General features: G+C 49.1%; 1 protein-coding gene across 2 annotated transcripts in view; it reads left to right on the top strand.

The window, feature by feature from the left end:
- The first annotated feature begins 296 nt into the window (after positions 1–296).
- LOC126518306 (uncharacterized) overlaps positions 297–16652 on the top strand; it is a 181897-nt gene continuing 165541 nt past the window's right edge. For both annotated transcript variants that reach the window (XR_008609620.2, XM_055064303.2), the window contains exon 1: positions 297–1252. Coding sequence is in view for 1 of the 2 variants with exons in the window: in XM_055064303.2 (XP_054920278.2) it covers positions 1052–1252 (201 nt within the window). In the remaining variant the exon portion in view is untranslated. The remainder of the gene's footprint in view (positions 1253–16652) is intronic.

Raw genomic sequence — 16652 nt, 5'->3', positions numbered from 1 at the left:
CACCGCCGTTTCGTCCACAGTTAGTGTGTGCGTTCCCTCTTTCCCTCAGCAAGCAGCTCTCCCCCACAGTGCCGGCCGAGACCCCACCAGCACCCGCTCTTTTCCTAACTTCTCACGCTCGCGGTCCCCTCCGCCCGAGCAGGCAACCGAGATCAGCGTGCGTGCCGTGTGCGTGCGTGTTCTGCCCCCTACCGTCCTCCTCTCCCGCGCAGGCCCCCCCACGCGAGATCGCCCCCTGGCGTGTAGAGGGCGCACTTCGCAGCGGCCTCGCCTTCCCAGCAACAGAACGTGAGTCGGGGCCAGCACCTCAACGCCGCCACCCGCCGCCCGCTCGGCCGTCGTGCGCAGTGTGCACGCCCCTCTTCGCTTTGCGCCCGAGTCCGTGCGCGGCAGCGGCACCAACCGACGAGACCCGGGCAAGAGAGTGCGAGCCGCGTCTCGTGTTTGGCGCACACGCGCACGTACTTCACCGCATCGCAGCCAGGCGCACGGAGAAGAGGACCTAAAGGAGAGAGATGAAACTGAGTAAGGAACAGAAAGGAAAAATGGGGAGAAGAGACAAGATGACCCGAATTTTGAGGCAACTTCCCGAAAGTCACCCTGTACTTTTCTACAAAGCGAAACTGCACCGTGTCGCGCTGGGATCCCGGAAGAAAACCGGCTTGCTTCGCTCGAGAACACCGGAGAGAAAGACAACCTCAGCGAAGAGGAGAAGGAGGAGAGGCGAAGGTGACTCTCCCACTAAGCCTGGTCAAGAAACGTGGACACCAGCAGCGCCGCACGAACTTCCGCCACACATTCGAGCGCCTCGTGGTTCCTAGAGCAACGAACAACAGCGCAGTGACTCCTCCCGTTTCATCAAAGTGCCCTTCCACTGGACAGCAAAACTTGTGCCATTGGCGTCACGCGTCGAGCGCAGGCCAAGGTGACACGGCGACACGTCGTGCAAGCCTGTCACCTCCCGCGCCCCACTCGGTTCGAACAGAGCTCACGCCGCTGCTGTGCGGGAAAGACGAACTGCTCGTAATACGCGCGCAGGCCGCCGGTGCCGATGCGGGCGGGCGCGCAGCAGAAAGGCATCGATCGAAGTCCGACGGAGGACCCCCCCAGCGCCCGGCGCGCCGTTGCCCCCTCCGAGAAAGAGTCTCCTTGCCCGGCCAGCCAGCGAGCGAGAACGTCGTCTTCGTCGGCGCCGGCAGTGAAGCAACAGGCGTTCGACGCTCCCCTCCGCTTCGCGAGCCTGCAGCAACAGGTAACTGGATTCTCCGGTCTTTTTCTCGCTGCGGCCGCCGTGCCGTCATTGCAGTGAAGAGCACCGCGTAAGGGCCTTTTTATTCTTTCTGTCTGCTGCCTTTTCGCGTTCACTTCTTGTCTTTCCCGGTTTTGCTTCTTGGCCTGACCGCCCACCAGTGGCTTTCGCTTTCTCTGAAGCGGGGTTTGGCATTTTTTTTTCTCCCGGGGAGAGTGTTTCGCTGGCCCAGCTATTGCCATCGCCGCAATCATCGACGTTCAGCGCTAAGCCCCTTTTGGCTGTCGTCGCCGACCGGAAACCCTTTTTGTATTTTTTTCCATTTCTAACGGACGCCGGGGAGTGAAAAGAAAACGCTTTCTTTGCACCGTGGTCGCGGCTACTTGTTCCGATTGCTAAGGGTGAAAAAGGGGATGCGTCGCGTCGTTTATTTTTGAGCTTTTCTGGCGGCAAAACGCTTCGAAGAAAGCCGATCGGCTATGTGTGTTTACCTTTGCCATGGTGGGCTCTGATGAATGCGTTTGTACTTGAAGTCATCCTCTTTCTTTTTATCTTTGTAGCCACTGCTGAGCGATTTGGCCTTCTGCAACGTGCGAACTCAATCCTGAGTTATCATGGCCAAATATATTTAATGGGTCATCGTAAGTTCGCGCTGATAAGTGTGCTTGTACCGGGTTCTGTTAAAACGACCGATAACTGGAGAATAAATGACTCGAGTTGCATTGTGATAGTCCTGCATTTGCCAGTTAAATAGTTTTCATAGAGGTACAACTGTAATAAGAGTAGGTATATGTGTTGGTTGGTTGTCAACCTCTAATTTCTTGTAACACAGGCACAACAACACAGTCCCAGAAGGCGTGAGAGGCAACACACAGAGACTGCAGCGAGGCCAGGGAGTGGTGTATCTCGTTGCATTGCCTCTGGTCACGCCGCAATACCGTCGTGAAGGTTCACGCTTAAGCTCTTTCCGTCTGACTTAACATATCCGCATGTTGCTTACGTGACTACTGAAACTGTTTAGGTCGAGCACGCGTACTTTTGGGCGTAGCCGAAGATACATTGGTATCGGCACTACTTGAAAACCTGTCGTTCGAGTTGTCATTGACTCGGTGTCCGTGCTGGGGCGGCACTTACGATTCCACTATGCAAACTGTTTATTAGCACCACATTTTTGGAAGGAACGAAGCGCCTACCGATAGCATGGAAAACGGGATATTTAGTTACGTGGTTCGATAGTGGCAAGGGAGAAGCACTTGGGACCTTGGTGTGCACACAAAACGCAGCCTGAGGAAGTCATCGCTAAAAACTGAAGTGCGGCGGGTTTCGCATAACTGCGACACCGAGATAAACGCTGCGATAGGTATCAGCATTGAGGAACACCGCAGCTGCCCTCTTACCGGAAAAATAGTGACACAGACCTAAATCTCAGCAAGACAGCTTGCGTTCTAGAAGAACTAGCAATTTATAAAAGCTTTCGGCAATGCTACTTACTAATTCAGGGATGGATGCGTCCGAACACGTTGAGTCGGAACATTTCGGTATCTAAAAAGAAACTTTCCTTTCTTGTCTGACGTAGTCACAGAAGCAGAGAAAAACAGTTTGGTATCATTAATTGGAAGTAGCAGATTAGCAGTACGCGGTGCATGTTCACCACCCTGAATGGGACGGGAAATCATTAACAGGTCATTAAACGAACCTTCCGTACGGTGCAGCATGGCCTAATTGTTTCGCGCCATTTAACTAACTGAGCCGTCTGCACGATTACTCAAAGAGCTGTTTATAACTTGAGTTTTGAAAGGTAAGCTAATAATAACTCTCCTCATGCTTATGGAGGTTTGATTTTGTTTTCAAACCTTCACCGTAAAGTCCGCGAACGCACGCTTTGTGGAATTAGTGGTCCGTACAATTCATTTTATTGAAACGACGATAAATATGGAAACCTTTGTCGCCGTATGGGTAAGTCGCATTTCCGCGATGAAAACATGGTGCCTTTTTGAGCTTGAAAAGTTAACCAGTGGCATAAAAACTTGTCCCCGCTGCGCAGCTAAGCCCAAGGAGAACCGATGGAATGAACTCAAAGGCACGTTTGCTATCTGATCATTACAAGTCCTTCGTCGGTGTTGCCATTCTGTGACCTGAAAGTGAGAGATTACAGAGTTCCTCCACTCGTCGACATCCGCAGGACGATAAAGAGGCTACATACCTCAAAACGAACGCTTGATGTTGCAACGGCTGCGTATCCACACACGGGATTCTTGGCGTACTTCTGATCTCTTCGGTATCTTTGGTAATGTTGCCACATCTACCGACTTTAACAGTCTTAATGCTGACGTTCTCGCACTATTTCTTTTATATGCGATGACATTTCATGGCACGCCTCCATTCACTTTCCTGAATCTGGCTATCTATCTGTCCTTATAGCTGTGTCAGCGAAAAAAAGAAAAAAAAAATGAATGCGCATGTTGAAATCTGTGTGAAACTAAGCTTGTAGGAAAGTTGTTAAATAAATGCTATAAAAGTGTTCATCTTCTGCACCGCGTTTGCAGCATAGCGATAACGTACCTGCATGGTAAGACACCGCAAAGTACGAAACGTACGCTGGACGTACTGCACCAATCCGAAAGGGAATTAAGACTTCATCCTGGTCGAACAGCAATTTCTGAAAACATGCGCTGTAAAATTTAGGAGCCTCAACTTCTTGCTTTTCTAAAAAGGATTACAAGCGCCTCTGAAGGCTCTTCTGGGTAAAATGTTAATTAGCCGAATTTGCATAAAAACTAAAAAAAAACACATTGCGTCATTTACAAATGTTTCACCCTGTCGTAAGAACAATCCAGTGTAAATCATTTATTTATCTCATATTACCTATTTTCAAGAGATTTCGTGTGTTGAAATATCTACCTAATGGAACATGTTTTGTTTCAGCCCTGGCAGAAGCACAATTTACTCGTTAAAACGCAAGTAAGCCGTTAACGTTTCGTATAGACACAAGTGGTGCCCCACGTGAAAGTGCGGGAAAGAAATGGAGGTTTTGTGTGGTTGCTGCGTATGTACCTTCGAGAAAGTCGAAAGGGAAATGATACCGTGTTTGCCGTATTCGAAAACAAATGCAATTCATGCGGGGCGCTGCTTCGAAGCTAAAGCAAATCAAGTCGCCCTGGCCTCAGCAAGAGCTCGAGCACCGTCACTGTATCCTCTGGCAGGAGACGTGGCATTTAACGTAGGCGTGCACGAATGGGACGTCGAACGAGCAGGTGGTAGAGCAGTTGGCCAATTTGCAAAGGCACCTTCATGCACGCTTAGTTCGTTTAGGGATTTAGGGATTACTAAGTCGGTAAATACCGCTGTACACAAGCGAGCTGGGGCAGTGGCAGTCAGGATTAATGCGTTTGGGAGATATCACATTCGGTGCGTGCGAACGGGCTCAACAAGATGACCCCGAGAACGGCGCAGCTCTTCTTGGTGCGAGTCTCGTTAGCAGAGGCTTCGAGTGCGTTGCCGGGATTGACACCGCGCTATTGAAAGGTCGCACTAAGTGTTTCTGGATGCGAGAGGTCCAGAGTAAGGTGTTCTGCTTGACACATTCAAGGCCGCGTTCAGTTTGAAGTCCATTGAAGTTTATTGAGCGTCTGTGGCAGCGTGGCTGCACAGACGCTCCGGCGCTAGACAGAGAGCTGAAATGCGAAGGGCAGTGTGATTAACCGGAAGAAAGACTTGAGGTTTGCTACCCTACACTGGGGGAGGGGTAAGGGCGGAAACAAAACGGTAAGAATAGCGGAGAAGGAAAGGAAACGCGTGGCACCTCAAAGGAAGGGTCGGTAACGCCCGCGAGTATCGAAGTCTCCCCTAAAAGTCACTCGAATGTGGACAGTTTCATTGCGCCTTGACCGACATTTGGTTTGACGGTATAGGTCGGCATTTCAGGGTTTTCTGATTTGCAAGCGGCCGGTCGTCAAGGCGGGGCCGATGCAGTCGCTTGGTTTCGCAATTGGCCGCATAGCAGACGTTTTGTAACGGGAGAAGGGTTGGTAAAACATGCATTACTATATTTAGTTCGGGAGGATACGGTGACATCTATACTTGGTACTGACATACGTATATTGCGACAGAGGGGATTGGGCCGTGAGAGCGTGACATATATACGAAGTAAGAGCTGCTTTCTTTTTTGTATATAGAAGGGAGCGGAAGCGTTGAGTTGCCGTTGAGTGTTTTTCCTTTGCATCTCCACTGCAATATTGATCCACGCATATGTCGCTGTTCAAGTTTAGCGAATGAAGACATTTCCTGTCTGTTCGTTCGAAAAAAATATAATCTCCAATAAATGGAAGAGCTACGTGAACTGAAAGAAGAAGACGCAACCATTATGCCGTCGGAACCTGTTGTCTAACTCGCTCCGGAGGAGAAAGTTGTCATCTTAACTCGGTCAAACGTGCAGGACCGGTTGACCTGCTACTGCGTAAGGCACAGTAAACGAGCCACGGAGTCCAACGCCACTTAGAGAACACGCTCTGTTCAACGTGCCTGGCCCTCGTAAGTGCGCCGGCCGTAGCCGTGAGTCTAGGATGACGCAACGATTCTACTCAGATCCCTTTCCTCCTCGCTATTTGTTAGGGGTACGAGCAGTGCCCTGTCATCGCCGGGACAGGTTGTGTCGTGAACGTTTGATGATAAGGCGCGAATCGAGTGAAAAAAGAATCGCTGAAGTATGCGGGTGCCTGTTGCGCCGTTTCGCGGACGATACAAACGACTCGCACAGATGCACGCTCCCTGCTAACAGAAGCAAGCGGTACTCTAAGCACAGCGATAGCGGCCAGCACAGTTAGCGATATTCGAAATCAGATCCGTGGGTGAAGCGTGCAAGCTTTTATGCCTGGCTTGTCGAAGGTTCCAGGGTAATCGCTGGCGCTCACGTACCACGTGCTTTCCAGAAGGCACTTTACACAATTCATGTCACGCATACATTCAGATTACACAAGGTTCGGTGACAACAAACGCCGGATAGAACCAGCGATACCATTCCAGGAACTTCAGATACAGGAAGGTGCGTGTTGCACTGGGCGATAACATCGCAACACAGATTGGCTCGTAAAAAAAGCTAACCGAAAAAATAAAACTCTTTCTGCGCGCGTCTATATTCGCCCCCCCTCCTCCCGCCCCCTGTCAGAAGAAGTAATAAATTAATTGCCTATATCTAGCACATGCGTAGAGAGAAGAAATGAGAACGTATACCAAAATGTAATCAAACGTGATCTCTCAGGAAGCCAACCACGTTACTGTGGAGCCCAATAGATGGCTTACATACAAGCGAATTAGCTTGTTTCTTGATGGAGGAGGCCTTGGAGAATAAAGCGCAACTGCATTGCAATTTCGTTTTACAATAGCACAACTTCACGTATGCACGGGTTTGACACAATGTACTCTGTCTTCGTGGAACATACGTGAAAGAGACGAATCCAGTGCAACATAACTTTATCCAACGTCCATGAGATGTTCGGAGCGCGGGAAGAAGGCTGATGCAGGCTTGGCTCGGTACGCGCCCCGAAACGCGGCATACGGTGGTAGCAGTGCACATAAGAACAATAAATGAATATCCACGAAATGTGCAGAAATGCTTGTGTTATAATTTGATCTGCTGCATCGAATAACACTTGTAAGTGTTATGATATAACTGTTGTGGCATAACGTTATGGTATAACGCCCGCAATGGAACGAGCGTGCGCTGCTTATGTGCCCCTTGCAAGCGAAGGAGTTGTCCGCATAATGGTAATGCGCAACGTACAGCATTTGGTTTTCTAGCCTTCGTCCACGCTTTGTTTTTTTTTTTTTTGTCAGTAGTGAATAACCAAAGAGATTTTTGCCCGTTCTGCACAGAGTGTCTTGATATGCTCCCTGACATACTTGGACATGGTTTGAACGCAGTACTGCCGTACTTGCAAGCCATTTGTCCTAAAAAACATTTTGAACTGAACACATAAACACAAAGAAAGATCTGTCTTATAGTGTTCCTTTGTAAGGGCGCTGTGTAGTTCTCACCTGGCCTTCATGAAAATGGCATATGGTATTTTCCTCATCGCCAGTGTAAAATCTCTTAATTTGCATTTTGGCAGAAAAACCTTGCGACAAGCTCATAACAGCCTCTAAAAGAAGCACTAATGCAAAGTACTGAAGTATAATATAATCGTCATAAACCTAATTTATGTGCCCAGCATGGCGAAGGACGTTTGAGTAATCTCCAGTTATAACGTGCCAACATTAATAATCTTTTTATTGCGATAGCACTTATATGAACACCCCAAGCGCAGTTGTACCGTCGCCGTTGCCGTGATGTTCCATATAAAGCCCAAGGGTGATAACACCTTCGCTGCCTGCTCTACGCTGTAGGTGAGAGTGACAGCGTGCGAGGGGAGCCAACTATCGCGGCTCAATCTCGCCCGCGCGAAAGGGAGGAAAGCGGGGAGGAAGCGCGCCGTCTTCCACCGCGCGCGAGGCACCCAGCATTGCGAGGCACCGGGGGGAGGGTGGTGGACGGCGTTCTACTCCGGCTGCAATTTCGCATGTGGCATCTGCGTGCGGTCGCGCGGCCGTATCTTGAGATGAATCTGCATTGGAGGCAGAGTCTGGGTGCGTCGGGGGCTCGTTGCTTTATGCGTGCTGTGTGTTCTCGGTGCTCCGTTTGCATTGAAGCGATAGACAGCGCGAGTGCCACTTCGCTCGCTTCTGCTGCCGCGTTTCCTCACGCCAGCGTTTTGACAGCGACTGTCTGCGGCCATCGTGTGTCACGTGTTCATGCTTGCTGTGCGAGTTGACACCATACTTGTTATTTTAGCTAGCAAACGAATGTTTAAAAGTTGATACGGCCGATAAAAGTACTGTCGTTACTCCATATGGCTGTCTGCTAATTTGCTATTACAATCGACGCGTCGCCTTTCGGGCAAAACTGCGACCTTTTGAAAAATCATTGCTGAGCTCTTACTGCATGAGATTCGCGTCATGTGGTTAATGTGGATATGTGAGCGCGCCGTTCTCTCGTAGTTTTCCCCGCTAAATTCCACAAGTCGCTTTTTTGATCAATTTCCTATTTATAGGAACTCATAAGGTAAACAACAATTGTTCTAAGTTTCTCTTTATGCATGCGGTAGATTCAGGGTAGCGCGTCTTTGAGATTACCTTTGAGCATAGTGCGTTGTCATCCTCTGTGGAATACGCACGATAATTGAATTTGGTGACCTCAGCTTCTGGACGTGGAACAGCGAGAGAGGCACGTGCACACCATTTGGTGATTGTTCTTATTTGCGTCCTTATACCGAAAGCTCAGGGGAATTCATTCTAGCCCCACACAGAAGGAATTACTTTGCGATTCAAGTTTCCGCAGTGACAGGATAAACAAAACAATACAAAAATCAATCATACCTTGCGGCCGAGGTCGTATTTCTCATAAAAGCGAAACTGTAGACGATGTCGTTTTGGATGCCCCTTTTGTTCCGTAGCCCTTAGCGCACACCAACACTCCGTTTAACATCAAGAGCCCCTAATCGGCAAGAAGAATGGCTACTGCCTACGCCTCGCTTCGCTTCGATGCTTTCAAAGGCGCGTGCAACATTCTGAGCAGCCACAGAGAGAATTCCGTTCGAACGTCAGGTCACCGCGCAGAGCAACCTCGACGCAACGACGTTCTCGAGAATCGAACGCTACATGAAAGGTGACACCGCACAATAGGCAGTTCTCGGATTGTCAACATCATCTCCCCCCAAACAACCTTTGCAACCATTCTCCCATCTCCCCGCAAGCCTCATTCGCTCGCCTGAATACGAGAATCAATCCTTACTCGCGTACTCCCGCTGTCCGCTGCGCGAGCGTGCCGCGATATCGGCTTGCTCCGCTGGTCTCGCTCAAATTCGGTTTCTCCCGGGCCCTGAGGCTCCGCTTGCTCCGATGAACAATTAGCAACGCGAACGAACGCTTAGCCTCCGTTCTTCCCGCGTTGAGCACATCGCCCAACACGCACCTCCCCACTCCCCGCAAACTGCGACGCTCCACCTGCGCCGATCGTAACACTCCTTTTTCCCGAACACGTTGCTACGAACGTTTAACGAAAAACGCGTGCTGCCGGAAGCATTGCCACTGGGGAGCCGAAAAAGAAGCGACACTAGTGGTCGGAATTAGACGGGCGCGTGGACCGAGTTTTTCCTCGTGCCTCTAACGTACACCGTAGTGCAGGTGGTGTGCTGTTCGCTGGCTGCGCGTCGCGAAGGTGTCGACGCCTGCAGATTATTCGCCGCGGTGTTGTTCGGTTAACTTGAGCCCCCGATTCTCCGGCGACTTGCAGGGTAGGGTGGTGGGGAGGGCGACTCTCCCCGCGGGCGTCGTCGGCCCCTCACCCCGGCGCTTGGCTGGCGTTAAAGAGAAATGTATCGTCACGATGGCTCGGATGGCGCCCGAGTACCGCGCTGGAATGTATACGGTTGCCGCCCTAATTACCACGAAACGCGGGGAGCTGGGAGCGAGTGCCGGCTGGCGCGTCCACGTTCTCGCTCAAGCAGCCGGCATCATCCTCGGGGCGAGCGACGACCCGCGCGAGCGCGTGATAACCCCGGCGGCATCGCGAATCCTAAGAGGAGTTCCTCCCTCGAATCCTTTCTTCTCCGCAATGGAAGCCTTCTCGGTGGGACCGAAAGTACCCGCCACCACGCTTTCCTTGTTCCTTTTCCTTTAAAGTAGAGCGTCACCCTTGAGTTCTCCGCATCGACGACTATAGGTGAAGTTTGGCGCTGGGGAAATAAGGAAACGCGACGAAGCCGGATTAACTGGAGAGAAAAGTTCTCACAGCGAAGCTGTTAGCCTCTAGCTGGTCGAGATTTTTCGTGGCGTGCTCGATCCCGAAAAAAAAATGGCAGACGGAAAGGGGGATTTATGTTTGTGTTCTCGTGTACCAAATTAGGTTTTCTCGTATATTCGAATTACGATTCGATGCTATCACGCCTGCAGGTTGTGTGTAAGTCGTACTTTGCTAATTTCCTGACGCATTTTACTTTGAGAAATTCAGTTAGTTCAATAACGCACGCTCTCTAGGCGAAGGTCCTGAAAGAAGGAGGATATATGCTGTGCGAATTGTATCGCCACCTAGCGGCGGCGGTCAATCAGATCAAATTTCCGTCGCCATCTTAATTTCAATTCTAGGATAATCTCCGCCATCTGGGTTAGGTCAAACTATACGTGCGGGGAAGCGCACTATCAAGTTTTGCATTAAATGGGATATTCAGACTGCGTTAAGCCAACCGGACGGCACATCCTCCTCCGGACAATGCCGAAATCCGCCATCTTGCGCGTTTTGAGCCCATCCTAGACGGCGTAGCCGCTCTCTTAGCCAGTCAGAGCTGAGAGCTTGGGGAGCTTCATAGTGCCTAGAATAGCACCATTAGACTGTGTTCTCGTGCATGCGTTGGCTGAGAAAGCAACGGTGTCATTGCCGCACTTCTTCCCGCTAACTGGCTTCACCTACCGTTCCTACGCGATGATGCAATGTGGGCCCCGCATGTAGTCGCGGCTAGTGTTAGCTTTCCCCCATCTTTTTATACACGATCTTTTAATCCTACAAAAATCAGCGTGAATAGGAAAGTGATTGGAGTAAAAAAAAGGTAATAGCCTTCCGCAATTTCTTTGGCTGGGAAATTGTTTACTGCGAGAGCCGAAGGCTCCGACCAGCGTGCGCAATGTTCTTAAGAACTTCTTACGATAAACACGACCGCATCATCCGTACAGTACTGCCTATTTTGGCCGACAAAATGCCTTCAAAGTGGCACCACCGGTCTCAAAGTCTGTGTGGTTATGCAACGCCCAGCAAATTGACATAATAGATGACGTACAAAACATGGATGCTGGGAAGTGTTTTGCGACTCCTGTAGCCACTTCGGGTGCGTGCAATTGCCAAAAACATAGCATAGAAGATCACTTCTTTTTTTTTGTTATTCGAAGCGCTTTCATTGATCAGTATACTTTACCCAGACTTCAAAAGCTTCGTGATAAGTTACCGCATAATTTTCACGATGGAATAGTAATGGTAATGCACATATAATGGTCCCTTTGAAAAACTGTAGATAAACCCTTTTTGTAAAGCCTCGCCTGCTCGGGATGCATTGCTGCCTTCAGTATTGGGTAAATAAAATAAATAAATATAAAAACATATTTGGCATAGGTGGTGGGAGGGGCTCAAATGACATGAATTAGGAGTCTCGAGGCTACATCGCTCAGTGTTTTTCGGCCGCGAAAGTAGAACGCGGGGGATAATTAATCGTAAGCAAATGAACGTGATCAGTCTCACCAATGCTCTAAAAAAAGCAGCTAGAACAATATATTGATGGTTTTTCTTTTGGATGTGTAAAGCGATTTCGCAAGGATGTCGGGAGCACGCCGAAGCCGTCACTGAAACGGGGATGCCGAAGAGTGTCAAGTGCGGAAAATAAAGAGGCAAACTCGTAGCAAGACAGGTGAGAAAGGACGTGCGTAACCTGTTGCCTCCTGACTCCGATGCACTTTTTGTTTCGTTTCTCGAATATGCAGGGACAAAAACAAATCCAGAAAGGGGGAAAAAAATGAAAACCCGCGTTCGCATAAACGATCAAGCAAGCAAGCAAAAAAGAAACAGAAGGGCAAAGAAAACAAAAACTGGCCGGGCAGAACTTCTTCGATTCAGGTATTTTTTTTCTTTCGCGCCCGGCGCAACGAGACAGGTACGCCGACCGAACCGACAAACAAGTCTTATCTCACGACTACGCCCCGAGACGGCAGCCTCGCGTCGCTTCCCTCACGAGAAGCGCGCGGAGGCAGGTACGCTATCTGGCGTCCTTTCGCGCGGCTCCATGTCGGCAAGTCACGCAGGCGTCAAGACACGAACCCGCCCTCCCCACCCCCTTCAATCCCACTTCCTCGCTGGAGAAGTCGGAACAACCTCGCGTGGCAGCCGACGCATCGTGTGGTACGTGTCTCCCAGCGATCCGGGTCGAAAAGTCGGGAGCCACCTTTGGCGGCGCAGCACAATGCGGGCCCCGTTTCCCCTTCCTCAAACACGACTCTCCCTACCTATCCTCGCACTATCCTCCTGCATTGTTCCCCGCTTCCCCACTAGGCGGCGTCAAAGATTCCCAAGCTTGGTTGCTTGGGGGAAAAATGGTTTGCAAGGGAGGCAATAGGGATCGAGGACAATGCCTCCCCAGTCGCGGCAGTGGTGGTCCCTACGTAGGTTGTACGGGCTCCCTCCCGGCTTTTTCCACTTCCCTGCTTTCTCTCAGCAGCCTGTATAGGAGCTGAGCAGCCGGCGTAGGAATGCAAGTGGAATGGTGGAAGGCCGCGGAACAGGGAGGGGGTGTTTTGTGCAGAGGCATCCCTTTTTAGGCTTAAGCAACGAAGGTAAACACAAACGAGAACGAAGGCAATATCTTGAAGAAAACAAGAAAAGGAGCCGCACGAACAAAACCATAGGAAGTGGCTGCATGGAACATTACGCGTGTAGTGTGTTGTGCGGGCACCCCATGAAAAGCGAACGAAATGGCGTCGCGAAAAGATTCAGCCCGAGCGGACGATCAACAGATCGAGACGTCGACGAGCGCTAAGAGACAACTAAGACGGCTATCACCGCTGAAGGGTACCGTTGTTATTTATTTACATTCGAGTCCGTCAATAAGCACACAAACAACTCAATACTTGTATTAATATGTAGGCGTCCTACCTGGCGACTGTTTTCTTTTTCTTCGTCTCAAAAACGTCATTGCACCAGCAGAGACGTTTCTTCAGTGCATTGGGTTAAGCTGCCAAGTATGCTGACCGCGTCATTGGAAACCGATACGAGATTATGGCTTCGAGTTATCTTCAATTTCTTAACTCTCCCACCGTCAGGGTCTTACGCAAGGTATTACGCTAGTATTTGGCATCATTCGCCACACATTAGTGGTATACAACCCAATTATCGCGCCTAGGCAACTGTTTATGCCAATTTCTTCTGGTAATATTCTCCTGTGGTAGAGACATACATTCAAAAGAACATAACTGTCTTGCACAGTATTTTTAATGTGGCGTAGTTGGCTTCTTGGACCTCTTAGCTTATATCAAACTTGACTCGGCCTCCGTTTCATGACTTATTTTTCTTTTCATTTTCGCTCCGCTGCAATTAGCCTTCCTTGCCATATCATTTATCAACTGTGTTTATGTCGCGGTGGTACAAATCTTGTTGCTCAGATGACAGGCACGGTGACAGCGACACCTAAACAGGAAACATACACAGACCTTGCGTCCACATATCCTTCGGTGTTGATGTGCGGGTGTTGGCGTGTGTCACATAATTGAGATGGGCACCTTGTATCACTAAGACCTGCCGTACCATATATAGCGCCGGTCGAAGCACATCTCCCATTATTCGTTGCCGATTGTAGATATAAGTCGACATTTATCTTTCTTCACAGACTTGCGATAAGAGCCTTTTCTGATGGTTCGATGGCCATTATACCGGCGTAATACACACGTGCGCAAAATGAGAGTTGATGAGGCTAAAAAGAAATATTTCTCAACAGCTGCATGAGCCATTTGCTGTACGTGTAAGCACAAGATGTCTTTTAGAGTACCAAAAAAAGACCAAAAAAGAGAAAGTGTGGATAACTTGATTCGACGACATCAACTATCTATACTCGAGTATATTTTATTAGATAATTTCAATATATTCACTTTAGGTGGCACTTTATTGCCAGCTTTGACATACGAAGAAACAGGAGAGGAATCGGAACACAAGCTATTTTTTGCATGATAAAAACTGTTGAGGTGTCCCTGCAACAAGCTTCCTAAATCTTTACTCATATTAGTCTTTCTAGACCTCTCGTGAATTCCGATATATATATATATATATATATATATATATATATATATATATATATATATATATATATATATATATATATATATATATATATATATATATATACATTCCCGTTGTTATTCGCACCGATTAGCCGATTATGGTGATGTGGTCATAGAAGGTACGCCACCCGAACTAATGGCGATGGCCGACAAAACTCGGTTTGTGAAAGAGCCGCAACGTGGTTGTTGCATTACGTCAGCGCAAACCTAAAGGTCAGTGCCACGGGATGTGAACGGGCTAATTGGCAGCCTAAAGAAACCAGTTAATTGGCCAAGGCAGTGCTTCTGTTTGTCTATAACCTCTTCGTCACTCACCAGCTTTTTTTTTTCTGCTGCGTTTTCGTACGTAGCTTTCTCTCATTCACGGCCTCGCATTTGCAGCGTTGCATGTAATTCTTGACACACCTCATTAAAAGGTCATCTGCCATATGTATAAGCCAGCCTCCTTTCACACATTATTCGATAGAAATCTCGTAACAGTGAGCAATATTCAAGTTGGAGCAGGGATAGAGAGAGATCGAGAGGGAGAAAATTGATAAGGGAAAATGCAGAGAGGTTAACCGGGCTGCGTCCCGTTGGCTACCCTGCACCGAGGAAAGGGTAAAGGGTGCTAAAAGATCAGAAGAAGGAGAGGAAGATAACTTCCAACACGCACGCACGCAAGCACGCGCTGAAGAGTTCACTGTTCAGTAAGTCATAAGCGGTCGCATAACAGAATACCACGCAAGTTCATTCTGCACCTCGGCACCATTCCGGAGTGCACCCACACATCGAAGTTGCACAGAAGTAGCATAGCATGCGCTGACCGAGAGAGCACGTATAAACACACCGGGTGCGCGCAGTTTAAAAGAAGAAGAAAAAAAAGAAGAAACCCCTCCGAGCATCTGCCTTTGGCTTAGCGTGGGCGCCCTGCACCGTGCAGAGGTCATCGAGGCAACGTCGACGCACCTTCGGTAAAGGAGAACGATGACACACCAGGCCATTTAATCGCAATTGCATAACGTGGACCTAGAATTAAAAAATAGGCAAGCGCCGGCCACAAGCTCGTGCGGGCCATGGTCGAAACGTTCGTGGAAGTACTCGCGGGCTCTCAGTGTTTTTCTTCGTTCTAACCGCACAGTTTATGCGCGCTCAGCCTTTAGAAACGCGAGCGCCCTTTAACAGCAGCGAATGTGCGAAATTGAAAACAGAGCTCTAGCGCCTCTCTTCCTTGAAATATTTAACGGGCGCGGGCCTTCCTCGCCACCTAGCTATATAGAGGCCGGCAGGGTGCTGTTGGAAATCGTGTGCCACGTTTCGTGTAGCCCAGGCTCAAGATGCAGGCGTAGCTCGGGAGCCTTATAATGAGAGAGGTCCCAACGACGCAGGCATCGGCCGAGAGTGGAGACTCGTACTGCGGGCGTACTCGCGGCAATGGTCTGAAAGGCGTTAGTCCAATTAAACGGCGCTAGGGGTTTTCCGACAGTTGTCGGGACAGATTTTTTTTTCAGAAGAATGCGCACGCTTCATTCATAGTAAACGAAGACGGTGCTTGTGATAAATTGTTTAGCTGGCAGAGACGCTGTGTCTAAATCAGTGTTAGACAAGACTGTTGCGATGCAGCGAGAAATACTGTATCTTTAAAGTTGAATTCGGGAGCTGTACGTGCCAAAACCGCCGCAAAGTTACGAGGTATGCGGTAGTGTGAGACTACGGACTAATTTTGACCATCTGAAGCTCTGCAAGTTTCCCCTAAATCAAAGTACACGAAAGCTTCGTTGCCACCCCCCCCCTCCCCCTCACTCCCGATCGGAATGCGATCGCCGCTTCCAGGTTTGAATCAGCGACCCCAAGCTCAGCAGCGTAACATCATAGCCAGCTAGGCTATGGTGTTGGAAGCGCGAAATTAAAATTGAGCGGCACTATTCCAGAATTCCGCCAGTGTCCACAGTCGTGGACAATGACATTTGCACCGTATTAAAAAAAAAAAGACAGTGTTGCGCCGTCTACGAAACAAACTGTTCGCGTTTGCCTCAGTTCCTTCAAGAACATGTGTTTAGCTGACCTGCTCACGCGAGGGTAATATGTCGGAGAGCAACATCTGAGGCGTGGTCCTGTCCTCGAAGCAGTTTTTGAAGCTGAGTCGACCGCACTTCATGTAAAGCGGATGGGCGCACGACGCAGGTACATGTAAATAAATAAATAAATAAATAAATAAATAAATAAATAAATAAATAAATAAATAAATAAATAAATAAACGAGTGAATGAATAAAAGCTGAAGGAGACAGTAGCATAGTGCTCCAGATTAGGTTCGGCCACTTTAAGTTTCTTTAACGCGCAGACAAGCTTGATGTTGTTGCATGCCATCCTCAATCAGATAATCGAATGCAGCGGCTGCAGCCGGGAGTCCAACTGCCGACCTCGTGCTGAACAGCAAAACGCCATGGCCACTAAGCCACCGCGACTCAACGAACATGTGCATACACAAGTCCGTCAACTGAGCTGTCGTCGGCGAGTCGAGA

Source organism: Dermacentor andersoni, chromosome 11, assembly GCF_023375885.2.
Source record: "Dermacentor andersoni chromosome 11, qqDerAnde1_hic_scaffold, whole genome shotgun sequence".
In the NCBI taxonomy this organism is placed as follows: Eukaryota; Metazoa; Arthropoda; class Arachnida; order Ixodida; family Ixodidae; genus Dermacentor; species Dermacentor andersoni.
Note: the sequence above shows the minus strand (reverse complement) of the source record. Positions and strands in the feature narration are given on the sequence as shown.